Here is a 27,716-nt window from a genome sequence, read left to right on the forward strand (position 1 = left end):
TGACTGATTGCCTCGTATCAATAATGCAATTACCTACAGAGTATTCATTCAAATGCCAGAGTGTCCCGATTGCTTTGCTGAGGGATTGTAACGGCGACCCATGCGGCTCACGCTCTTTGCAAGTGGAGTGAGCTGGACGCCGCTTCCAGGAGGCCACCCCTGCAATTGACTGCACGCTCCGCGCCCTTCAGTCACGTATTCCCAAGGTGACAGTGTAAAAAGGGGGCGAAAGCGTTCTACTAGAACTCTTCTACGTACCTGTGCAGAGCAAGCCGTGCTAACGTCGCCATGTGGCGAATTTCGTTTGTCGTTGCTGCCGTGTTCACTAATGTGATTGCGGTGCCTACACCGACACCGATGCCAGAACTTCGGCAGTGTGGACGTCCAGTCATTGATCCGGCACTAGTAGCCGAAGACAGAATCCTGGGTGGGTCAGAGGTGGTTCCTGGGAGCTGGCCATGGCTTGTCGGTTTCCAGTTGCACCACGTCCTCCCCATCGACCGCCACTTCTGCGCTGGAGCCCTTATCGACAACCGGCACGTCTTGACAGCATCGCACTGCCTCAGGTAACAAAAAGTTCAGAGCGGGAAAACATTTGTTGAGCTAAATAGCTTGGAGCGAGCTAGTGAGTAAGAGGAGTTAAAGCCTGAATGTCTGAGCAAAATGTAGCTGCGCGGGCGATGAACAAAGAATTGGAACTATGTGAAGCGCTTTCATCTATATTTCAATTACAGGTACATTCCTCGCATTGTCCTTCCTCTGGTACGAGTACACCTGGGCTCCCATCAAAGGGAAAGCACAGACACGACAGAGTTTGACGTTGGTGTGGAGCACGTGTGCGAGCACCGGTCTTCCTACAAGACATACGTGAGTGTATGCCCTTACAGAGGAAGGAAAACTTTGCTTTCTACTTGCCCCTTGCGTCCGCAGATAAACCTATTTTTGAATTCTCTCCTGAAGACAATCCAATAACAGAAGAGACGTTGCGAGAAATGTAGACATAGGCGCTGACTGACCTGAGGGTACAAAGAAGGGTACTTAAGAAACCAGACCCCAGGACGATAAGCAGTTATCAACCTGGGTGGCCCTCCCCAGCGGGTACCGCTAAAGGCTAGTTCAGATGGCAGGGACTGTGCGCACTAAGTGTGAGTGGCAGCGACGTAGAGAACAACTTCCAGCATGTTAGTACCGCATCGCTCTGGACGCTCGTGAGGCCGCAGCTGGTAGACGCAGATTTCTGCACCGTCGCGGCAAAAATTACGAGCGTTCTCGCTTGCATGCGAAAGTTGCATGTGTACTGTATATATACTACTCTCACTGGTGTAGGAATTCGAGAAGATGCTTAGGGCGTGTAATTGGGGCCAGAGAAGTTTCATGCTTGTATTGAGCAAAAGAGAATAAAATATGGCAGGCATGTCATACGAAGCACATTGCCAGAACTCTAAACATAATGTTCTTAAAGTTTTAGTTTCTGAGTTAGAACAAAGCAGCGCGAAACCACGGGACGACCGGAAAGACATAGGTTACGCGCTGTTCGACTAGCCCAACAAATTTCCTTTTTTAGTTTTTGATCACGGTAAATGTTTTATTGGCGATAAAGGAGTTAACAGAAGTGGAGTAGATGCTTAAAATATATTTGAAAATGGTACAGTACGCCCGCTCAGCTTCGAGCCCAATGAAAAATAACCCATTTCCTGCTGTTTGAGAGAGTTTAGTGTTTCGGGTGTCGAAGTTTAAAGAGGAGAGGTTTAAGCAGACGAGGATGGCGAATCAGTGAAGAAATGGGATCGTCGACGTTATGATACCGTGCGTTTTGCAGAAATAATAATTAGGTTATGATAAGAAGCCAGCCGCAAACATTGACAGTGAGAGTGAAATAAATAACTATCTAAACATCTGTTATTTTAAGTGTGTATGAATCATGAAATATATTTCTTACACCAGTAGTCTACTCCTGGTGGTAACCCTGCTATGCCGGTTTCAGAAATCTTACCACTTTCAGGAAATTCCAGACGTCCATGTTTCGTTTGAAGTTGCGCGCAGTCCAAACATTCTTTCAATCAATGTCCGATATCAAAATCCTAATTAAAAAAAATCTTTGAAGCCTCTATAAAGGCGCGCTTTTACGACGCAGAGAAACAGTCCGAAGATTTTGTACGCAGAATCTAATTATTTCCGAGACTTTCTACCGTACAATCTTGTGGACATTTCTCTCAGCAGGGAGAGACAGAAAGTAGGGTTTGGGGTGAGTTTGAGATAAGAAATTCGGTGGGTATTACCTGGAAACAGCTTTTACCGGACGGGGGGATAGGGAATTATAGACCACTTGTTTGAAGTGTAAAGGGTGTAGTAAGGCTACTGCAGATGATGAAGCTTTCATTCGATGCCTGTCAATCTCGACTAGATTGCTGGGCTCTCCAGCAGCGCCATTCTGCTGCCTAACTGACAATATTTATTTATGTCCATCACGCTCTTGGACCCGTGGCCATTACAACAGGTAGGTGGACTTGTCATAAAGGATAACAGAGGGCAGGAAAGAATAGCGGTACATAACATTGTATGTTACCAAGCCAAATGACGTTACCAACGCCGAAATCGCCCAATGAAATGCAAACATCAGCAAGTAAATCACATCACTAGCGTAAATAGCAAGATATTTGATCTTAGAAGTACAGGACAAGATGAACTGAGGAAAGTAAACAAACAGGAGGTATGATCACGGTATCAACATGAAGGTTTGATCCAAATTCATATCTGCAATTGCTTCTGCGGAAGGGTGTAATTAAACTCATCGCGTGATCAGCGTGAAAGGTGATACTTCGTCTACAAAGCGCTTATATTCGTGCACAAAACATTTTTACGCAGAACGACATTGCCATCATCAAACTTGACAAGGACGTCCCACTGAGCGACTTCGTCCAACCGATCTGCTTACCCGAATACTCCATCACCGACACGCTTCCTGCGGATACGGAGCTGTACACGGCTGGCTGGGGCAGGATTGACCGTGAGTATTCGAAGGCAAATGCTTGGTATTCATGACTAATTTCGTCAAATATATTAGAGCCTTGAAGATAATAAGGTCTTCCATCGAGCAATTCGAGGGTAACGCTTTCCCTATTCGAAGTTTCTTGCAATGACGTTTAGGCACTCTCTGGCTGCCGTAGCTACTTCAGCTCGAAATAATACCGTATTTACTCGACTCTTCCCTGATCGCGATGCTAAATGGTTACTAGAAAGTTCGAAACCTTTGCTAGAAAGTAAGAAGATACAAAAAATGGTATCAACGACATAACTAAAAATACTTACATTTGCCACGAATCTGCAAATACCGACTAATCATAATTGTCACTGGAGTCGTTCTCACTGTCCTCGTAATAAAGTGCACAAGCCCCCATCACGTGCATTCGAATTTCAACACTTTTTGAATGAGAATGCGACCAAGCCTTCTGTTATATTATTCCAGAATGCAGTACTAGAGCTCATTACTGTTCCTAGCGACGCTCTTGATTCGATCTTTCGATGTTACCTCATGCGTATCAGTAAACGCCTGCATCAACCATTCACAAGCGGTCCATGAAACCCTTGTTTATGCAGGCGTGACGATGTAAGCGGCCTGTTACACATTAAGGTGTTCATCGCGACATCTGAGCCAGCAATGATGAGAGCAGCTTCCACTCCATCGGTAACGTGCTTACAGCAGGCATTCAGGGGAGCTTTGAGAAAGGGCCACTGGACACCCCTTCTACACCATTCTAACAGGAAATAATATTCCCGAACTATTAAGCAATTGCAGTTCCAACTAACGCTTAGCGCTAAAAGCCTCAAGTATTCACGTGGAGGACTTCTAAGAGATTTTGATATCCAGCGTGCTGACTGCCAGGTCTCCGGTGAACAGTACAACAGCCTCCCCTGCACAGCTTAGTAGGGGCCAAAGAACCCTGCAGTATAGAATAGAGAGAGGCATGAAATGTTCTCCGGAGTAGTCGGTGGTGTTTATATGCAACCCAAAGTTTAGGGACAGGTGGTCCCGAAAATCGATCAAATGAGTATGCTAAACATAGTCCTGCAGAAAAATGAATACAGAAGAAAAACAATGAAAGAGCTTAAAGATAGGTTTTACTAACCAGAAATCTTATAAGAATAGCTAACAAAAAAGGAGGCCTTATGAAAAGAACCCTTTTAACCCATACAAGCATTCGTGATAAGCTGGGTCGGCTATGCTATGAGCATACTTACACGTGATGAAATCATAAAAGGATACGATCGTTGGCTTGATCAAAAAATGCATTAACCGTATACTACAATTCCTGACAAGTAAAGTCTCGTTATAAATACACAGCCGACAGCAAAGGTATGCTGAGCGGATGTGGGACGAGTGGTGGCGCGCCTGTCGCTCATGCGCACTTGGTGCGAGGGTATAGCTAGTGAGGAAGAAAGAGTACCTTGCTCTCGTGCGAGGAAGGAAAACTTAGTCACGCTGGCTGTGTACTCCCGGACAACTACGCTTTCTGTCTATGCCGGCAACGCTGCGTTGACCTGGGCTTCCGTCATGGTATTAACACACCTTGTAGGTCTGGCATACCTGGCGCCAGTTGCAGTTTTGATTTCAGATCTATCTTCACTTGAAATTGCAGTTTTCGAGGTGCCAAGGACGCAGAAACGTCTTTATTAACACTACGAAGGCCTAAGTAACGTAAATTCACATTTATTGAGTATCACGCGCTGCGGTTGTTGAAACAAGCGCATTGCGAAAGTATACAGAAACCGGTAGGCAGATGCGGCACAAGCAGCCAATGCACTCTTGGTAGATGTTTGGCAGAAAGGGCCATCCAATTTTATTTAAGCGTAGTGTACTGACTTGAAAATGCACTATTACCGTTGCTCTGGCTTGTGCTGTAGTACAGGTGTTGCAATAACACGGATATTTCCGTAATGATAGAATAGTCCAGAGCACGATCCGCAAATTTTATGATGAGACTATATTTTGCTGCGCAGTGAGCTGAGGGCTGTCTATCAGAAAAAGTTGTTCAGGAGTACAGTGAGTTCGGCGTTCGGTTTATCTGTTCGTGGTATCTGCCCGTAGTCGCTTGCAATAATGGAGCACGCCGCATTGCTTCCGTCACGCTCTCCGAAGTGGACGAGTGCGGCGCGATCGGCAGCACTGTCAGGTTCGCTGAATGATAAAACGTGGCGGATGCTTATTGACGGCTCTGCGTGAAGAAACTTCAGTGTCCCAGAACATTTGATGCACCCTACGCCATGAAAAAAAAAGGAGAAGAAAAGGTGTCAAACCCACTTACCTGCTGTCAACAAGCCATGCGCTGCATGAGATTGTTGTGGAAGCTTTATGCCATTAGTGATTTTTGCACGTTTTTCGACGAACTTAGTGTTTTAAGGTGATGAACACCTTCTATATATGATTGAATGAAAATGTGCGTTACAATCGCACAATTATACTCGATTATGTAAAGCATTGGGTACGTTGCATATTTGATATGTCTGCTATAAAGGAAACCGAAGTGCCTCGGTGGTGGCGGGTTCCTTAATCGCGATGCAAAGACCAGGTGTTTCATTCGATTACTTCAAAACAAAATTTTATTTGTATAATGACTCCTAATACTTCAACTCACGCTATAAGAATTTTATAGTGATGCTGACAATGAAGTTTCTGCCAAACGTGATATTTAGCGCTATCGCGTGACAAAAAATGACAAACAATTAGGGGACCACTTAAGCTCCACTGTTTAGGGTATGAACCGGTAGCGTTGCACACATACGAATAATGTTTTTCACGCATTTATATTTTTTATTTTCTAATTTTGTCTCTAAAAACTAAATATTTTATGTTGCACACCGATCACAAGGAAACATTGGCTTCCATTCAGGTGGTTTGACACCATCGAAACATTTTTTAAAATTTTAAATATTTCAAATAAAAATTTGTTCAATTGCAGAGATATATTTTCTAATTAGCATTGCCAAGCATTTGCATTACCTGTTGTTTCAATTTTTAGTTTTTCATTTCATCAAATAATTATTTCTTTTACACAAACACAGAATTTTCTTAATCATCCCCATTAAGAATTTCCTTTTCATTCTGATAATTTCGACACCTTCGAACTTCCTTTTTTTGAAAATTTTCAATTTTGCATTTCTTTTATTCATGAATTAAATACAATAATTTTATTAACTCGTCATCGCCTAGCTGTCACACAGCTTTTATTCAGCAGTCACTACAACCAAAGGTTACGTTGGTATGATCTTTTTACACAGTCCCCGATTACTTCAAACACGCAGTGCCGACTACTGCACCGACGGGTTTTGAGCCGAATGGGCAATATAGGCTATCGCTTAGAAGAACACAACTTATTAGCGCTTACCGTATTCCAACCAGCCTCCACACTCACCGCTGCTGGTCCTACATTGTAAAAAATCGTGATTCATCAAGGAAAATCGCAGTTCTCCATTTCGCCTCATCTCACGTCAGGTGTTCGCGGCGAAATTATAGGCGTGCTTGCATTTCCCTTTCCGCTGAAAAAGCGACGGCTGCTCTGCTTCCAAGCCTTGCCTGCCGCAACATATGGCGGAGTGCACTCAGCGATAACCCCGATCATAAGTTGTCGTTTAAGCTCGCTCAGAGTCAATGGCGGATCGCAGTTGACGATCAAATGTATTTCTAGGACTTGCGCTCCAGTCGTTTTACGGGGTCGTTCTTGGCGTGGGATATCGCTGGAAGCCCCTCGATCCTTGTACGGCTAGATGTTTCGACCCACGGTGGCTTTGCAGCAGCCAAGCGCTCGTGCTTTTGCTCTTCGGCTTCGTCTTGCTATGCAACAAGCTACAATAAAAAAATCCTTGGGGCAATCTCCAACCGCTGCATGTATCGCCGTCTAATGCACAGTTTGCTGAGCGCTTGCTCGGTGATATGGAAAGAATTGTATTTCCTCCGGAATTTATTTATTAATATCACCCTCAGGGCTTACGAAATTGTAGATGGGAGGGGCAACAATACAAATGGTGCAGTGGAATCGAATTTAATGAAAGAAAGTGGTAGAAGGAACAACAAGAACAATAACAATAAAAACAACAAGAAAACTGCTCTTATTTTAAACTCACCTGTAAGTGACAAAAGACCAAGTAAATTGACTGGAACAGCTCATTGCATATACGATCAGTCGCTCCTGTAGCAATGTATTTATGAAGAAAGACATTTCACCGCCCCCCCCCCCCCCCAAAAAAAAAGGAAAGTGCAAGCAATAAAAAGTTTCAGAGTAAGTTAGTAAGCGAAATGCGAAAGCGGTGGCTGTCGGTTTTGGCGACCAGATCAGCAGGTACGTTGTTCTAGTCATGGCATGCTCTTCGTAGAAATAAGTGTCCATACGTCATCCTGTTCTGACGAGTATGGCAACTTAGTAGCGATGGTTGACACGTGCATAAACCTAAGGGACGTGTATAAGAAGGCTCGATTTGAGTTGGTTGTTGTGATGATAAATCTTCACACTGCTTGAGCGATCTTAATTAGCTTACCTGCTTTCAAGTCTTTTATGCTTGTGCGAATGAGTGCGGTCATAAAATCATCAAATGTCCCCGGAAAGCATATCAAGGCATGTTTTTGCGGCGCTAAAAGAAATATAGGAGGCAAGGCTAGCTACAAAACAAGGAAGACTTGAGAAATCTAAGGGTAGAAGGAAACATGCTCAGGGAATTAAGAATGGAACCGAAGGAATACTGGGACAAGACAGAAAAAATGAGAGGGGAGGACACGAAGCAGATTCATGTTCCCTAATAAAAAAGAACATGAACCCAGAGTATACTGCTGGATTCTGCTACTACTCCACCTCAACAAATGTACTCCACCTTGGGGATTCCCTTAAGGTATTTGACCAATATTAGGGAATTAAAAATTGAACCGAAGGAATACTGACACAAGACAGAGAAAATGAGAAGGGAGGACACGTAACAGATTCATGTTTCCTTATACAAAAGAACATCCACCCAGAGTATACTGCTGGGTTCCACTACTACTCCTCCTCAACAAATGTACTCCACCTTGGGGATTCCCTTAAGATATTTGACCACTATAATAAGGACAGACGAAGGATAAGGGCAGGAACACGTGCACGGAGTTTAGAGGACGAAATATCAGAGCCTATATAGACCTTACATAGTGCGGCAAAGGAAAAGTAAATGAAGTTGTAGTCAATAGCAAGCGAGAAATGATGACAGTAATGTCCATGAAAACAAAATCTATACAGGCAGCGGAAGAGGCTGCAAAAGCTCTGGCTCTTGCCCAGACCGCGGTAATATGCAAATCAGTGGCAGAAAAAGCGCAGTCAGAAGCTACACTGCAGGAGTCATATGGACGACTGCAGGTAGAACCCGCGATCAAAAGCCCATAGAGAGAAGACACTATTGTTTGAGGAACAGCTCATGCAAGCGTGCTGGAAACGAGGCGGCACGCAAACTAGCCCTAGAATTCCGCTTGTCCGCTCTGTGGCTTCCAGTCCATGGAGGTTATTCTACTCTTTTCATCTATGTCCACCCTTAGAGACGCCAAAGTCAACTTCAGCCTATCCTTACCGCAAGTCCGTTTGGCATCCAGGCGCGTAACGGTTTTTATTTATTTTTTAATTTTTTTTGCCGTATTGCGCCATGGCTTTGACACTGCAGAGCACACTTATCTTTTGCATGCTGTGTAAAACACTGCAAGAAAAAAACTCATGCAGCGACGTCCAGAGCAAACCACAGCTAATCAGCAACTTGTGCTAATGTTCGCCATCCGCTGCACTACAGTAGCTGCGCTGCGCCGCAGCTCCCGCCTTCCGTTCAGGCCGACACCAGCGCCACCGCTTGTCTTGTAGGAGAAGCGCGTATTTTGGACGCTCGCGGAGCTGCCGCTACGCATAGCATCTGTAGGCGAATAAGCCCACTGCCCCCTCCTAGGCCACTGTATCGAGGGCGTGTCACCTCTTTCGGTCATCATGTGCTTACCCACTACCGAAGGCAAACAGTACACTTCAACTGCATTCTCGCGTCATCTCTTTCGCTTCTTTTCAACATTTTGAAGAATAATGTCAATATGACCAATATTGTTTTTAGGTAAATAAATTTTAGTTTTCAGCGCAAGCAAGCTTTGAAGAAAAGCGAAGTGTGAAGTGAATGCCGAAAACAATGAGCCCTTTCTGTCGGAAGTGGTGCCAACGATCCCCAGTTTGTAGGCGGCGAAATCGAAAGTGCCTAATATGCCTAATACACGAGAAGTCTTGCACGCTTAGATGCTGCCAGAGGCAGTGCTGTGCATTCCTTTTCGCTGTCGTCGCTCGAGAGGCCAGTGGAAGTCCTGTACACGCTGACAATGTTTACTTCTTTTTTTGATGATGTGATAAACCAACAACGTATCGGAGTCTCCCTAGCAAATATATTCAGAATGAACAGCATAAAACCTCAGGTTACTTTTTACGCGAACAAAAGTTTCTACAATAATGCTGACTTCATAGTGTAGTTAGTGGCGATACTGATCAATCCCTTAAATTCCCTTGGTAATGAAACTCTAGCGCCATCCGTCGACCTGACAGGGGGCATACATTAACCGGACGGCGATTGGAATACTTCGGCGCATTCATACTTATTGCTTTGATGCGCCGACTATGCACACTGACCACTTTGACACCTTTTTATTGGTATTTCACGCTACCTAGTTGTCCTCTTAATCTTACGCCTCGAAAGCTGCATGGGTAATTTGCCATCTACTTTCCGCTATGTGCTACACGTTTACAATGATCGCAGTCCGACATAATAACTAGCATCAGCAGACGCCTTGTATGACATCGACAATGCTACTCAGATGCAGCTACGATGATGCCCTTAGCGCCTGCTAAGTTTCCGTGGTCAATAATATTGGCGTCCGAGAGTATCGCTTTGCTAAAGCCGGCATGCACGCTGGGCGTAATCCAACCGTAGCATGTACCGGGATAACATTAAAGTAGAACAGCAGATTGGACATTCATTGTTTTGTATCGACAGCCCTAACAGATAACAGACGGGGACAAAAAAGGAATGATGTTGACACCTGGCCACACCACATTAGGAGAATAGGGGCGAAGTGCGGACTAAAAGTGCTATAAATTTTCTGTTCCAAAGAAAATAGGGAAAGTGAGGGCGGCAGTCTACAGAAGACTCGAGGGGCATAGAAAAAACATGTGCAGCATAAACCATGAAAACAGATGCATTACTTGTAAGATCGGCATTGTTTAACAGATACTATTGTCTTGCGGCCTTTCCTACATGGGCCAGAAAAGCCTATGTATTATTGTGCGGCTCAAGGAGCACGCTAATTCTTTAAAAAGTAAGGTACTACTATGTATGACACGAAAGAGCTTTCCTCCGTCTAGCAGGACCCTTACAAAAACGCTTAATGAGTTTCTGAATAAATGTTGATTACAGTTCTCATCATACACATTAACATTTCTACACATTTTCTTGATGCATTCTTGATGAGTTTCATAAGAAAGTTGGCCACCATGTTTGTGATGCACTCTTAGTGCATGAATTTTTTTTGAACTCTTAATGCATGAGTGGCTATTGTCATCATATTGTATATTGTTTGATGCGTTTCTAATGTCCCTAGAGATTCCAGTGCGCACCATGACCACTGTTATGACCACTGACACTGGAATTACCCCAGAAGGCTTTGAAGTAATTCGATTTTCAGATCGCCAATTGGAACTGAAGTGAAAACTTCACAATTTATTTATTTTAATTTTATTTTATTTAATTAAGAAGCTAGCTTACTTATTGCTTCCGCAGTCCCAAAAATTGACTCCGGCATCTTGTACTCACGGCTCAGTATTGCTCAAGCCACGACGGCTCACGCCATGGAGCCTTCCACCTATCTCCCCCTACCCCTATCCTCCCTCGCCCCGTGGTGACAAGTGTAACCAGGCATCGCTGTGCCCTAGCCGAGGGAGTGCCACTGCGCCGCGCTCCTGCAGCTAGTTTTCAACTCTAGCCTTCTTGCACCATCTGTCTCTTCGGCATTCCCTTGACGCCTTGCATCTTGCTGCTTGGAGAATGGTTTTATGGGATACCCACGCTAAGCGACTCTGCTACACACGAGGTCTCAGACGCACTGTTCTGCTCAATTCTGTCTCCTTTTGCCGATCTGTTACGCTGGCTTCGGCTTGCCGCAAGTCGTTCCTGCTTTCGCGGCACTACTTTGCTGTCTATTGGAGGAGTAGTGGCACACATTAGTAAAAGTAATTTCGAAAGGAATTAATTTCTTTTGCTGCGAAATTGCTACCAAAAGTAATTTATTACATTACTAAATTACCAACCCGAAAAAGTAATTCATTACATTACAAATTACTGCAAAAAAGTAATTAAATTACAGTAATGAAAATTACAGTAATTTCATTAGTGTAATTCAATTACTGCCATGTCTTTCTGCAGCAATATATTCGTGTTTTGAGAAATGTTGCCCACTACCTATTCAAGTACCGAGACGACGGTCAACATCTGCGAATATTGCTTGGCGGGCTTGATGCGCGCACAGTCGATGAGCAAGTTCTCTTCGTTTTCGTGTTCAGCATTAGTGGTTGTGGGGACCGCGCCAGCCACACTCAAAGTTCCCGCGGCTACCGATGCGCCGCCGCTTTAGCCTCTCCCTCTCCTCGCTCTGTCCCGGGATAACCGCTCCCGCGCGAGGGCTATAGACCGTTTCGCGGCGAGGAGGAAAATAACCTCAAACTGGAACGCGCTGCGCGGCTCCTCCTGTCTGGTACGTGGGGACGCGGGGAGAGCAGCGGGGGCGGCAGGGCATTCTACGGAGAAAGGGCACACGTTGCAGTCTTTTGCACACAGAGTGTCTTGAATAGCCGCAAAGTTATCTAAGCCTATCAGCTGATGTGAGCGATGTGCTTTCTTTCCCTATGTTCTTTCTTCTTTCGCCCCTTTCTTTCCTTCATTTCCTAGATCGTTTCATTTCCGCCGGCCGCAGTTTAGCTGCTAAGAGCTGCCGCAGTTAGTACAATATATTTTTTCTTTACTCAGTTGCTTGCATTAAAAAAAAACAACAACCAAAAGGAGGTGATTAACAGAAAAGAAAGGATTCACAGCGGTGGTATGCGTGTGTGTCGCTCTACACTGTTCCACTTGCAACTCACTCAATTGGGCTAAGACGAGCAGCTTTGGCAGCCTTTCGTGCGAGTTCTGAACACTGTGTAGAGTAGGGACCGGAAAAACTGAATACCCGTGCAACAACGGCAGTCTTTGGGCAACAAGCGGATGATATTCCTTTATATATTATGAGATGCTGCCAGGTAAAGAAGAACTATTTCGATTCAGTCACCTGAGGTTAATGCAAGTATGAAAGAACCTGTCCCACTTGAAGACGATGATATACTAATGAATTGGTTAACTTATTTAGTGAAACAGCGCTACAATATTTTTTTTTTTTTTTGAAAACACGCGTCTCGTAAGATTTTGCTGCCGATAATAAAGGGGAATATGATCATAGGAATAGCAGCGATTGCTTGCAGTAAGCAAACCTTGCGACGAAAAATGGACTATATAATTGTTGTCAAAAGCAGCTTTTGATGAGGTCATTATGGGACATAATTTAAAGTCACTATTTCATAGGTATCAACTGTCAATTTTATCTTGTATTTGGATGTCAGCATGACGGCAGCGTTAGACAAACGCAACTAACGCATAGTCAGAGAAATTGCAGGATAGCAGCTCCCACCATTGCAAGTCATCGCTACTCCCCGCACATACCGGTAAACAGGTGGTTGAGTCATGCAGGCAATGCTGAAATCCTATTGCCTGGTAGTGGACGCTTGACCACCCTGCCTGATTGTCACCCAACAAAAGTAGCCAGAGTAGATTAAATGAATCCGAAATGAATAACCCCAGTGGAGGTGTGGGAACTTCCGTAGTAACCGCTCAAGCTGTAAAGAGTATAAGAATGATCGGTTGACCCAACAAATGTAGCAGGATTGGCATTGCTCCTAAACGTGACACGAAACGCTTGACTTTTTTCCCTAAAATTGTTACGGTAAGCCGTTTCTAGAAATCATTTAGGAATAAAAAATAGATCGAAAGCTGCCCTAGCTCACGGCCAGTGGTGCGCCGCCGCCTCTCTGTGCCACATCAAAGGTACACACTAATTGTAATCGGGCTTGTAGCCTTCAGCCAACCTGATCAGGAGCATAATGTTTTGTCATTTCTGACCGAATAGCTTCGCTGCTACTGAAAATTTCTTTTTCTTTCAGCTAGGTACTTTCAGAAAGCAAAACATTGCACGTGAAAGCTCCAAAATGCCGATTTGCGCTACGTGTCGCCTGTTCCGCGGATGGGACCCCACATACCAGCATGGCGGTTGTTCAGAACTGGGTCGCTAGATGGCGCCATATACACAAAATGGCATCGCCCATGATAAAACGGTCTATAAAGAAAGGCACGCGCCATCGCCTGGCTCTCTTCCCTCCTGGACGCGCTGGCTGTTCGCTGCCTACCCGGCAGACGACGACCGCGATGACCTCCCGCATCGCCATGGACGACCCCCTTCGGATGTGAGAATAAAGATGTTTATTACACGGCCCGCTGTGTGTTTGTCTTGCGTATCCCTCGGGCAGAGGAATCGCCCACAAGGTAGATTATCGGAAAGCGTTTATACATACAGGTGTATTCGACGTTCATCAGCCCGCTGTGATCCGCAGCTTATGTAGCGTCTACGATGTGTTAATTGATGAGGCGGTGCAAAAGCATTGGCTCCTAAGCTTCGAGCCTGTTTGCCGAGTATGCTCATATGAAGTAAAATTTTCTTTTTATCTGCAGTAAAACAAGATTTGTGGGATGTGTTGGTGGCACAAACATTGAACTATATATATACAGGCCATACATGGCAAAATTACTCTTCAAAAGGAATTAAATTACATTACTAATTACTTTGATGAAAATCGCAGGAAAGTAATTAAATTACATTACTTACTACTTCTCCCCAAAACTAATGAAATTACATTACAATTACTTATACTGAGTAATTCAATTACTTCTAAGTTATTTTCTAAATTTCATGCATGCAAAAACTGAGTAAAGCTAGTGAACAAAACAACTTGTTCTCCAGGCGCGAAGCACACGCATTCTTTCGCCTTCCCGCCAAATTCCGTCCCAAAGACCTATTCCTTCCCTCTTTTCTACCGCACTTGCCATTACCAGAACAAGACAACCGCAAAAAGAAGAAAAAAAAAAGCAGAAGCAGGGTCGAACGGTCGGGAAATGACAGGCAAACTCAGCGCCTTGCTGGCCTATCTCCGCCATTTCAAGGGCCCGAAGAAGCTAGCTTATTTATTGCTTCCGCAGTCCCAAGAATCGACGTCGGTACCTTGTACCCACTGCTCAGTAATGCTCAAGCCACGGCGGCTCACACCATGAAGCCTTCCCCCTATCTCCCCCTACACCAATCCTCCCTCGCCCCGTGGTGACGAGTGTAACCAGTCACCGCTGTGCCCTAACCGAGGGAGTGCCACTGCGCCGCGCTCCTGCAGCTAGTTTTGAACTCTAGCCTTCTTGCACCATCTGTCCCTTCGGCATTCCCTTGACGCCTTGCATCCTGCTGCTTGGAGAATGGTTATCATGGGATACCCGCACTAAGCGACTCTGCTACACACGAGGTCTCAGACGCACTGTTCTGCTCAATTTTGTCTCCTTTGCCGATCCGTTACGCTAGCTTCGACTTGCCGCACGTCGTTCCTGCTTTCGCGGCACTACTTTGTTGTCTATTGAAGGGGGAGTAGTGGCGCAATTTAGTAAAAGTAATTTCGAAAGGAGTAATTACTTTTGCTGCGAAATTACTACCAAAAGTAATTCGTTACATTACTAAATTACCAACCCGAAATGTAATTCAATTACTGCCATGTCTGATACAGCCGTTTTTGAATTGGAAAACTGACAATGTCAATTAAGTGACGAGATTACAATGTGCCATCTAGGATGGTAATTGATAGTGGAGCAAATCGTAGACGTTAACGTACTAAGCATTGCTCTCGACGCGCAGAAACAGAAACACAAAAGTACTCACAGTTTCTCCATCACCGCATGGATGCTGGGGCAGAGCTGTTCGCACATGGCACGCAAGTTATGCCTTCATACAAATGACGAGCCCACGTTGCAAGGGAGGCGTTTTACCTCATGAAATTTTATTATGAATTAAAAGCCGTCCCAGCTGATCACGAGGCTGTAACCTTCACTTGCGGGCAAAGCAAAATATACTAAACTACTAATTGAGCTAAATACCACGAAATGCAGATACGCGCACTATCGAATGCTTGTAAAATACCGGAAAACTCGCAATAAAAATGCGGTCAATATGTTCCTTCTACACCTCACTTGCAGAAATAATTACGCTCAATTGCACGATAAACAATTTAAGGAATCCACGAAATATATGATCACTTGAGTAGTGCTTGGGCCCGTATTTCGTCTTTGCGTCGTTATCAAAGTGCCACTATCTCACAGGACCTCGAGTCAACTGATTGGTGGACACGTCGGAACATGATGTTGCCACCTCTTCTAGTTCTGTAGTGGCCATACCCGGTTCCGGCCAATCAGATAGCGCGGGATCACTTGAGATAGCGACACTTCGATAACTACGCAAACTCGGAATACGAGCCCTGGTCCACTGCCCTCGAAGGCCATGAGGCGAAGTCCAAGCGGTGACAGTCCCATAGTGACTCCATAAAAAAGCTAACGAAACTGGAAGACGTTCCAAGAGTTTAGTTTCATAGCTTGACAGCATTTGTTCATCACCATAAGGCGTCACCAGGTATGGGAAATATTTCAAGTTCAAAACACTTGGGGCATCCTGCCTAACGCCACACGAAGCGGTCTTCCCAAGTTGTACAGTAAAGTAAAGGATTGGTTGGTTGGTTTGTGGGGTTTAACGTCCCAAAGCAACTCACGCTATGAGAGACGCCGTAGTGCAGGACTCCGGAAATTTCGACCACCTGGGGTTCTTTAACGTGCACTGACATCGCACAGCGTAAAGTAAAGGAGAGCAATAAGCGACTCCGGAAATTTCGACCACCTGGGGTTCTTTAACGTGCACTGACATCGCACAGCGTAAAGTAAAGGAGAGCAATAAGCGACTCCGGAAATTTCGACCACCTGGGGTTCTTTAACGTGCACTGACATCGCACAGCGTAAAGTAAAGGAGAGCAATAAGCGGTTCTCCTTCGCTTAGATGTGTGCAAACTCATGTACGCGCATTCGCAGGTGAGGACGAGGGGGCGCTTGCCGACGTGCTGAAGCAGCTCGAGACAAAGACCATAAGCGCGGAGGAGTGTCAGAAGAGGATATCCATCAGGCTACTTGATACAGCCATCTGCACCGAGCACGTATCCGGCTCAACTTGCCACGTAAGAATTATAATTAGCCCGGAATGTGATAATGCTAGAACTTTTTGAACATCGAATCTAACATAATTTATTTAATTCTCTGAAAAAATAAGCCATGAAATGATGTATGCTCAAGAATATTCTTAACGAATCTATGCCATTTAGAAGTTTTCGAATGATCAACGCGATACTCAGACAGATCAAAGACGTTGACCATTTGTTCAGCAGTTTGATACATTGCAAAATCTTAGACGGATAAGCACGATGCCAGAAAGTGTCTGAGCAGGAACAAGGGGGTGACATCTATAACGTTAATACACATCTCTTTCAGGATTGGGAGAGACAGCAATATTCACACAGGTAGAGCAGCCCTAAATTGATGCATGATATTGGAAACAATGATTAAGTCTCCATCCGTCTCGTCAGTCGATATTTCTCGGGAGAGTTTTCGCTCCCACTTCATTAAAGAAGTAAATTTCTAATGCGTATCTAGTGGCATGGCTGTCACAATGCGCGCAATTTGTGGAGTTTAGTGTTGTACCTTTATATTGATAGAGCCTTGATTACAATACGTCTAGGATCGCCAACGGCGCATCGCTGTTAAGCCCACTTGTTCTTTTTGTGTGACTATTATCAGGAGTTTGTATTCTATTTTGGTCTTTCACTGTTCGCTTCGTATTCACTTTGTCATTTTTCGCTTCCATTTCTTCAATTAAATTACCTCAGACGTGCTTGGCGGCGTTCGCGCAGTCGTTACGCCGCTTGACTTCTGATGCGGGTGAGCTGGGCTCAATATCGACACTGCGGGTGCGTTTTCAGTGGAGGTGAAAAGCACGACGCCTGTGTTGTATGGAATGCCACTGCATCTTAATGAGCCCCTTCAAGTAAAACCATCTCTATCCACGCCTACGGCGTCCTCATAGCTTGAGGCACTTTAGGGTATAAAAAAATGAAAATAGGCATTTCGTTGTTTCAATATTAATAGATTTGAACCATCGAATATCAATAACAAGTAACAAATTACCTCTTATTAATTTGACGTCAAATTTAAAGTTCTATTATCCCTACCAACCGATTCAAAAGCGACGATAACCTATTCGTATTTCTTTCGTGCTCGAAAAAAAAGCTATCCGAACAACGACCGCCTGGCCCGCTGCTTTCTCCGACACCATCTGATTTCAAAACGCTTCGGCCGAAAGCTCTTCCGAAACAATGTTTCGGCATCTGGTTACTCCATCCTATATTGATCTTGAAAGGCATGCTTATAGGGTATGGTTATTCAGTGTTTACGATTTAGAGTCCGAACTGATGACCCGTGCTATGTTCCAGCACCGCTGCGTCGACTGTGGGTACCATCGGTTACATGTGCCTTGCTATCGTATAACGTTCCACCTTGGGATCTTCGCCCAATCTGGCATTCTATGCTGGTCAATATTTTTAAAATAGTCAAGTTTAAAGTGTCTGTGCGTTCTATAGTGGCATCGTTAGCTGTTTGAGCTATTGTTCTGCCAGAGTACTTTAGGGGCGGGTCAAAGACAGGAACGTATGGGGCGCGCCGACAAACGGCATGAATAAACAGTTCACAGAGAGAGCTAAAGAAGCCGAACGCACTACAGAAGAGCTCAGTGAACATCTACTTGCCCATATCGCAATTTTATATCCCAATATTCTGGACACAGGCATTTTTTTCATGGGGAAGTTGTCTGTAACATTTTTTTTTGGCATATTACAAGGTGGTATGATAATCAATATAATCGCTAGATTTCGCTCGGCTTAAATCCAGATATCTACTATTCATTGCCACAAGCGAATCTCATCAGTTTTCTATAAAGGTGTTAACGCCCGAGTGCGACCGCATGTAGGACGGGCTTTTAAATAACATATACATGCACCGAAACAATAAGATTTTACTATTAAAATGCGCATAACAGCATTGTGCAATTATAAAAGTAATGATAAAAACACACTGCAATTATTTTCTTTGGCACTCAGTACGATCGCAGGAAACATTTAAAAAGCCACGTTTTTTTTGTGAAAATCACTTTTCCGTAAAAACTGTTGACACCTAGTGTTCGTAACAACACCTCCCAGTATGCGAAAGTTGCCTCACACGAATGATGAGTTAGTGCTGAGGTCCGCAGGAAAACATTCATAGAACGAGGGGAGTATTTCCGGCTCTTAACAAATTCAACAAGGGATGATATTTCAGTGTACATGTGGTCTGTAAGATCTAGATGATGGCTGCAAAAATCACCGACCCAATAATTATAAAATTTCATTGTTAGGTTGGTTTTAAAAGGGCAGAAGCATTTTCAGGCATTTTTAATCCACTGTCAGCGTTTAATGGGAGGCAAGAATTATAAAAATATTGCACACTTGGTCACTATGTCATGAGTGATCATTATTTAGACTGCGTGTGTGAAAGCGGTTCGCTAGAAAAAAAGTGATGGTTGAATTATATGAATAAATCCAGCTTATTAGAAAAAAACTGAAATATATTAATACTCTTTCAGTGTGTTAACACTGCATAGGTTTGTCGCCGCTTAGAAATAATCAGTTGCAACACTCTGGCCGCAGCGGCTCCTTTTACGGGGTGTTATGCAAGCCTTTAGAAGGTATTTCAATCAATCAATCAATCAGTCGACCAATCAATCAATCAATCAATCAATCAATCAATCAATCAATCAATCAATCAATCAATCAATCAATAGATTTTATTTGCCAGAAATATCTCGATGGTCACCCTGGGCTAAAAGCTGTGCACACCGCTTGACAAAGGACCAGAAGGCATAAAAAGGTTTAGAGGGTATAAGGTACAAGAAAGGTATACGCTGACTATAGGCTCTTTCTTTCGGGGACAGAAGGAAGGTCGTGAGCTTTGTGTTCGCCCTGCGTTGTAAAAACAAACAGAAATGATCTTTAGGTAGTTTTCAATAAACATAGAAATAATTTACTTAGCCAGCGTACACAGAATACGATACAAAAGATATCCTAAACAGAGGCATCCTGGCATAATGCAAGAAAAAAAAATAAAGGAAGAAAAAGAGCTAGTAACTACTGGCAATGTATTGGCAAAAGCCTTAGCCCTGCCAGTTTTACACTTCTGCCATTCGACAAAATATCAATCTCCAATAGCCAGTAGTGAAAAATCTGGTTAAATAATTATCCAGTATAACATATACACTGCCTACGTTCCTCAGCTTCCAACCAGGTACGTTGTCTCCTACACTCATGGTCAACGTTCTGTGGCTCTGAAACCAAGATTGGACAGGAATGGGAAAGAGACCGTGGGGAGTGAGTCATTCATTCCTAGTGCTGGAACGCGAATGGATAAAGGGGCAGTGAGGCTGTGGAGGTTGCTAGTGCTGGTTGCTTTGGCAAGCCGCTTCTTTCGAGAATGAAAAGAAGAACAGTCTCCTTTCCTCTCCTGGCTGTACTCTGCTTCGAAGGCGCGCACACCTTATGTAGAACAAGAAAAAAAACATCTCTTAGGGCAGAATTTGTCTGATAGCTCTTCCATTTGCACGGGCTACATATACCTACCTTGCTGTGGATAGAAAAGGAAACCACCGTTCTGTATCTCCCGCTCAGAAAATTTACATGCACGGAGCATCGGCTATTAGGTGCTTTTGCGACGCACAGGTTCTTTTTCTTGTGGAGAGTAAGCTTTAGAAAAATGCATGATGCATTTTACGGAGCCTCAAAACATGTGTTTTGTCATTTTGCAGTGGGGATTGCATTCTTTGTCAGGAAGGTTCTTGAACTGAGTGGCCACTGGTAGCGAAGCTACTTAGGCATAGTTACAGAGAAAAGAAACTTTAATACCAGATCATTAACAATATCTCTAACTGTCCTGTCGGCCATGCGTCTGAAGCCATTTGGGGGAAGCTACCTTCGGGTTGTGTGTCTATGTGTGCACGCGTCATAATGAAACGAAGGCTTCTAGAGAACGAAAGGCTTTGATAGAACAGAAGGCTGAGATATGAAAAAAATTATATCTGATGAGAAACTACGACACTACGAAAGCCTCGAATATGAACAAGAACATAGACGTAATGACGCTTATCTCAGCCATTCGCAAAAATAGATTCGTAATGACTCAGCAGAAAAAAATTTGATTGTTTTACTTAGTAATTGAAATACTGACATGAAGGATTGTATAAAAAAGCGCCTATATACAGAGCAAAGTGAATATGATATGATAATAGCAGTAGACATAGTGAATATTTCTGCAATAGTATTTAATATACTCCACAATACTATACAAGAAGACTCTTCAAAGCGTGTTTTTTTGCTTTCCTGAGCGTGTACACAGAGTAGCAGGACTGTGTTAAAAAGAAAATAACAGAGTAAAATTTGTAATCGCTTTTCAAGCAGCGCAAAAATGTAATTAAAGAACATTTAGAATTATTCTTCACAAAATTGACTGAGATTTCATCCTGATTAACAAAGATACGCAAAGTAAAAGCGTGTTTTCGATTGGTTTTGCTTTAGTTAGGCTTAGGTTTAGATATAAGCAAATATAAGTTTACAGCGGCTAAACTGCCGAGACTACGGAGCCAAGGATGCCGTAATCTACAAAAGGGATCAAATGGTGCGGTATCTGTCATCAGAGGTCAAATTTCAAGTGACGGTGCATCAAAGGTGACACCATGGTTTTAAGCCATACACTCTAACCTCTGGTTCGGTGATGGTCAAGCAACTTGACAGGTTCTGGCCTTAGCTAACACATGTCGTATAGTGAAGTTCAAAACAACCATGTTGCGGCCATGCATGTTTAGCAATGAGGGACATTGCGTATACTTACCTTTTATTCATTTTGCTTGACATAGATGAAGACAGCCCTATGATCTGTGAAGTAGCATGCAGCGGTTTCAATTTTGTCTATACAGTATTTACATTTGGCAGTCTCCAAACGTAAAGCGTCATACATTGGATCCATACCATGGGCGCCTTCTGTACCTAGGCATAGCACAAGGAAGCCCTCATGACTGCTCAAGAACGCCGTCTGCGCTCAGCTGTGCAAGCATCAGTACCCTTTCTTTAGCGGCTGGGACGTCACCAGCACAAAAAAAGATATTGACGCAGCACGGATCAGGCTACCCTTGGCCATCCGTGGAGAGTACATGTCCTCCCAATTCCAACCCACATGGACCCCCTATATCACAATAAACGACGAAATGCCCCAGCCAAGCAAATTATACAAAATGTCATACGACGCAAAAAAACATTCTGTACACAGACGTCAGCCCCTACTAAGGTAGGGCGGCTGCAGTAGCAACCGTCACAACCAACCTCGGAGACGAGATAGCCAGTGCCACGGTCCAAAGCCGAAGCTTAGCGAATGCTGAGGAAGTCGCAATCGCGCTTGCCATCAAGCAAGCTCACACCACCGAGCAAATGAATACAATCTTGAGCGACTCGCAGCAAGCCTGCAAGGCGTATCTCAATGGAGAACTCTGCCAAGCGGTCGCTCACATCATGATAAATCACACTCCTGGTAGACACACCTGCCACAATATTCTGTGGATCCCTGCACACGAAGGTATAGAGGGCAATGAAGCGGCTGACAGGGTAGCTCGAGGTCATATATTCCGAGCCCCGTCGCTGTCCACCTCCGAAACTACCATCGACTTTATCGCAGCGAGAGAGAGAGAGAGACATTATCTTGACATATTTTATTTCCTTGAACAATCATCCTCCTTGTTTACATAAAAAAAAAATAAGATATACTTTTTGGAACATACGCGACTATTTGTTTCCTATTTCTGTTCTGTAATAGCAATTACTGTTTTTGACACTGCTATCTTGATGTATGTTGATGACTTTATTTTATGTGTTTTGCTCCTGAATTGGGCATGTATTACATTCCGATACATGACTCACTATTTTGTGCTGCTCTGTGCCTGCTGCGTTGTGTTGCACTTGTCAGTTAGGGGGCCGAAGGCCCCCTAACTGACAGTCACTTGTATGTCAGGTCACTTGTATGTCACCTTTAGCCTCGATTACACTGCAAACTGTATTTGGTTGCAAATTGCAATAAATAAATAAAATAAATAAGCATGCGCTGATCCCCATAAAGACCTCATTCGCCAGGAAGCCACTTATATAGCAAATCATGCAAGTCCGCACACTACCAAACTCAACCCAACACAATAAGATTTGCCCGCGCAATATCCCACAAATGCATGTCCGTCTTGAAGAGAGATGTCCGACATCCTCCACTTGGTTTAGAACTGCCCCGAACAACTTAAATCATACGCTTTGCAGAAAATTAGCCATGAGCAATGGAAGGCGAAGCTGGCTCACACAGAGCTCCCCATTCAGCGCCAGCTGATCAGTCAGGCCTGGAGGGCCGTATTCGCCAATAGTTTCCCGCAGCGGGGTGAACCACCTGCATAATTACTTTGTAGAAATAAAGTTTATTCTCTCTCTCTCTCACCGCTGTCGAGTACATTTTATGCCACAGTCTTTCGCACACGCTATACGTGTCCAAACATATAGCTCAGAATGTCTGCTTCAAAGCGCGGGTGGCAGATGCACTTTCGGAAACTGGAATGGAGGGATGAGACCAACAACGTGTCTTCAGGTCCTGTTTTGTTGATTTCCGTTGACTGAAATCATCCATAGGCCCAATCTCGGCGGCTCTAGTCTGTCTGGCTCGGCAGTCTGGCATTATCATTTGAAAAGCCGTTGCTCTTTCCGTACGGGCGTCTCCGCTGCCCTCTTCGCCTTACGCGAATTCGTTCTGTGCTGCTGCAACGCGCCGTTTTTTACCCTTTGCCGGCTGCTGCGTTTCTGTGGAGGCAAACGGGAAGATTCCAAGGTGGTCGAAATTACTCCGAAGACATCCACTATGCCTTCTTTTCAACTTTCTCACGTCAATTATCGCGTGGTTGAGGTGTCCATAGAGCGAGTTTCAGAGATACTACGCATTTCCTTTCGTGTGAACCAATGTTTTATTATTATTATTGTGCTCTGGATCTTGACGTCTCCGCTCTGCAAGGTGTCCTTCTCTTTGTTCGGGCCTCTAGACTGCTCTGCATATTGGCGTGTCTGCTTGGCAAGACATTCTTTGCTCCTCCCGCCGGGGTGGTGCAGTAGTAAGACACCCAACTACTGTGAAGGTGTACCCGGGTTCGAACCCGACCTCGGCGGCTGCGTTTCAATGGAGGCGAAACGAAGAGGCGTCCGTGTGCTGTGTGATTTCAGTGCACGTTATAGATCCCCAGGTGGTCGAAATTACTCCGTAGCCCTCCACTACGGCTCCTCTTTCTCTTTTGCACTTTCACTCCCACCTTCCTCCCTTCCCTTACGGCGCGGCTGAGGTATCCACAAAAACAAGTGATACGGTTACCGTGCCTTTCCTTTCCTATAAATCAATACGTTCTTTGTTCGGGCGTCTCTGCTGCGTCAGCGGCAGAGTCGGCACGCGGCGGCCGTGTGCTCTGATGTCATGCGCAGCGTACCCGTTGCTCCACTTCGTTTTCCGCGAATTCACACTAGTGGCCTGTCTCACACTCGGAGCAATGTACTGCTAACTAGCGTAGTGTAGCTCTTACCACAAAATACTTATTATATATCCGGAATTATAGGCAAGTTCGGTCTTGGCGAGCCAAATGAAGCTTGGCAGAGGCTAGTAGAGTTTTGTCAAGAAAACAACCGGACCATAGCGAATACTCATTTTCAACAGCACAAGAGGCGCCTGTACACATGGACTTCACCGGACGGTCTGTACAGGAATCAGATCGATTATATTCTTTGCCGGCAGAGATGGAGAAGCGCTATACAAGCAGTAAAAACAAGGCCTGGGGCCGATTGTGGCACCGTTCATCAGCTTCTTGTTGCCAAAATTAAGCTTCGATTGAGGAAAACGCAGAAAACTAGAAGGCCTTTCAGGTATGATCTGGATCAAATTCCATTAGAATATGCTGTGGAAGTGAGGAATCGATTTCAAGAATTAGATCTAGAAGACAGAGAGCGCGAAGAGATGTGGACTGATGTTCGTGATATAATACAAGAAGTTGCTACTGAGGTAGTTCCAAAGCAAAAGAAATTCAAGAAAGCAAACTGATTATCTTAAGAGGCTTTGCAAATAGCTGAGGAAAGGAGGATGGCAAAAATTAGGGGGGAAAGAGAAAGATAGAAGGTTCTCAATGCGGATTTTGAGAAAATAGCAAGGAGAGATAAGAATGCCTTCCTGAACATACAGTGCCAAGCAGTTGAGGACAGCAGCCAATTGAGGAACACAAGAGCTCTGCATAAGACAATCAAAGATATCGGAGGAAGCTTCTGTGCTAAGCTGGGCGTGATAAAGGACACACGAGGCAAGGACCTCACTGAAGCCTCAGAGATAAAGAAGAGGGGGCAGGAATACACAGAAGAACTGTACAAGAAGGACCCCGAATGTGCAAACCCAACATAAGACGGTTGTGATTACTGATCTCGAGCCGGGCATCCTGAAGACTGAAGTTGAATGGGCCTTAGCCAGCCTTGCTAAGAACAAAGCTAGCGGACTTCATGGCTTTCCAGCTGAGTTGCTTCAAAACCTCAACCATGACGCTGTTAACATTCTGCATACAATATGTCAGAAGTTTTGGACAACCCTACAGTGGCACAAGATTGGAGGAGGTCAGTTTACATCCCCATTCCAAAGAAAGGCAGTGCCAAAGATTGTTCCAACTACCGCACGATCGCGCTTATTTCGCATGCTAGCAAGGTGATGTTGAAAATCCTCCAAGGAAGGCTGGAGCAGTATGTGGATCGCGAGCTTCCGAACGTGCAAGCTGGGTTTCGCAAGGGCAGAGGAACTAGAGACCAAATTGCCAACCTTCACTGGACCTTGGAAAAAGAAAGAGAGTTCCATAAACCCATCTACTTCTGCTTTATTGATTAGGCGAAAGCGTTTGACTGCGTAGATCACAGCAGATTGTGGCAAGCTCTCCAAGAGATGGGAGTTCCAATTCACCTCATTTATCTCCTCAGGAACCTGTATGAAGGACAAGAGGCTACAGTAAGAACTGGGCATGGTCTTACTGATTGGTTTGTGATTGAGAAAGGAGCGAGGCAAGGCTCCATACTGTCGCCCTGCCTATTTAACCTATATGCAGAGTGCATCATGAGGAAGGCCGGCCTGAACGAGTCTTCAGCTGGAGTGAAGATTGCTGGAAAACGTATCAACAACCTTTGATATGCGGATGATACCACTTTAATTGCAGAAAGTGAAGTGAAACTCATGAGACTTCTGATGCGCGTACAAGAAGAGAGTGAGAAGTTTGGGCTTAAACTGAACATTAAAAAGACAAAGATCATGGCGTCTTGCCCTATCAAGTCCTGGAGCATCAATGGACAAGATGTGGAAGCTGTGACAGATTTTCTCTTCTTGGGCTCAATATTACCTCGGAAGGAGACTGCAGCCATGAAATTAGGAGACGCCTGCTTCTGAGAAAGAGAGCAATGGTTAGCCTTTACCGCCTAGTAAAGAGCAGAGACATTAGTCTGCCAACCAAGATCCGTATAGCTCGTGCTATGGTCTTTCCAGTTGTGATGTATGGATGCAAGAGTTGGACTGTGAAAAAGGCTGACCGCCGAAGAATTGACGCGTTTGAATTATGGTGCTGGCGAAGACTCTTGAGAGTTCGTTGAACTGCCAGAAGATCAAATCAGTCAATATTGTCGACCATAAACCCTGACTGCTCATTGGAGGGTCAAATTCTAAAGTTAAAGCTCAGCTACTTTGGTCATCTGATGAGAAGAGAGGAGTCGCTGGAGAAAGATTTGATGTTGGGAAAGGTTGAGGGTCGCCGGAGAAGGGTTAGGCAGCGAACGCGATGGTTAGATGGCATCCTCCATTCACTGCAGATGAAGTTATGTGATGTTAGGAAGATAGTGAGAGACCTGAAAGCCTGGCGTGACAGGGTCCATAGGGTCACGAAGAGTCGGACACGACTGAACGACTGAGCTGAATGGCGAAGATGTATTTATATTTCTGTTATGTTTACGCATTTTTTGAAATTCGTACAAATTGTGCTTTGTAGTGATAGTAATATTTTGGGGGCATGAAAGGAGCGAGAGAAAGAAGATGGCTACGTAGTATGAAAGAGGCCCTGAATAAAGGTAGAGGTGGAGCCTCAGTTCGCACGCCGATCCAACGTTTCTAGTGCACTTGTCTTCGTCTGGACAGCGCGATCATCACCAGAGAGGGTTTAAAAACGCTTTTGCTTCAGAAAAAGAAAAGCCATGGAGGAGGGAGGGAGGAGGAAAGGGAGGAAAAGGTAGGGAAAGGAGTTAAATATTGCTTATTCATTACGAATTTCCCAGCCTGGAATTCGTCATCCCGTGGTCTGAAAAATAAAATAAAAAGCGGCAGCGACAGGAAAAACTACAATGCGAGATGGATGCTACAGCGCATTTAATGCCCAGCTAGTAATGATCGCGTTGCCCAGATAAGACTAGTCCTCTTGTCGAAACTTTGGCTGGGCTTGCGAACTGAGGCTCCCCTTCAACCCGAGTTCAGTGCTTTTTCATGTTTTCTTATGCATGTGTGAGGTTTGGACCGCATAATCCTCATAATAAATGCAAACTCATTTAAACAGCAATTTAACAACTCCAATGGCCAGCTGGACTATATAGAGTCTACAAGTATTTGGTCTTGCATTTTTAGCGACTGATGTGTGGATAGTCACGAGCGCCGTCCTTTTAAATGCAGGGCGACAGCGGGGGACCAGTGGTGCGCCGCGATGTTAACGGCACGTGGTTCTTGGAAGGCGTCATCTCGGGTGGGCCTCGGAAGTGCGGTGACACCGTGACACCCATGCGTTCCACGAGGGTCTCCCGCTTCGTACGCTGGGTAGATGAGTACCGGCGCCGGGACGCTAACGGCACGCTGGAAGACTTCTGCAAACCGGACAGCATCAAGACCTCGGATAACGAGCAAGAAGAATCGGAGAACTAGATGTTTCCACACACGTCAAAAAAGCCGTCACGCAAGTGCGATTATGGCTTTTTTCGGTACTGGCGTATTATGCACAATAATAAGAGGCGATCGGAATGCCTCTATCCGAAGTATATTGGGCGAGCAGTAATGAGACGGCTAAACCTGTATATATCAGGTGGTCCTAAAGAGTAAGCTGAAGCCCACAATTGTACTAACAAGTCAAATAAAAGCGAAAACAAATATATACAGCAAATTGGCAAGCTCTTTGATTTCAAATAGAACTGCAAGACGACACAAATGCTTACTCATGCCTCATCTTTGACCATAAAGTATTTTCTCTCACATTCTGTTGCGAACTGTAACCATGGACCTGGTAAGACTTG

The 27,716-nt window shown here is 44.6% G+C and overlaps 1 protein-coding gene across 1 annotated transcript; it reads left to right on the forward strand.

The window, feature by feature from the left end:
* Positions 1 to 27,586, forward strand: LOC146194807 (chymotrypsinogen A-like). The gene is made up of 5 exons (XM_084597559.1): positions 1 to 566; positions 735 to 867; positions 2,866 to 3,007; positions 16,276 to 16,418; positions 27,106 to 27,586. The coding sequence occupies exons 1-5, from the start codon at positions 289 to 291 to the stop codon at positions 27,349 to 27,351; spliced, it is 942 nt and encodes a 313-aa protein (XP_084453685.1). The 5' UTR covers positions 1 to 288; the 3' UTR covers positions 27,352 to 27,586.
* The last annotated feature ends 130 nt before the right edge of the window (positions 27,587 to 27,716 follow it).

Source organism: Amblyomma maculatum, chromosome 3 (assembly GCF_055883805.1).
Source record: "Amblyomma maculatum isolate TAMU_Amacu chromosome 3, ASM5588380v1, whole genome shotgun sequence".
Lineage (NCBI taxonomy): Eukaryota > Metazoa > Arthropoda > Arachnida > Ixodida > Ixodidae > Amblyomma > Amblyomma maculatum.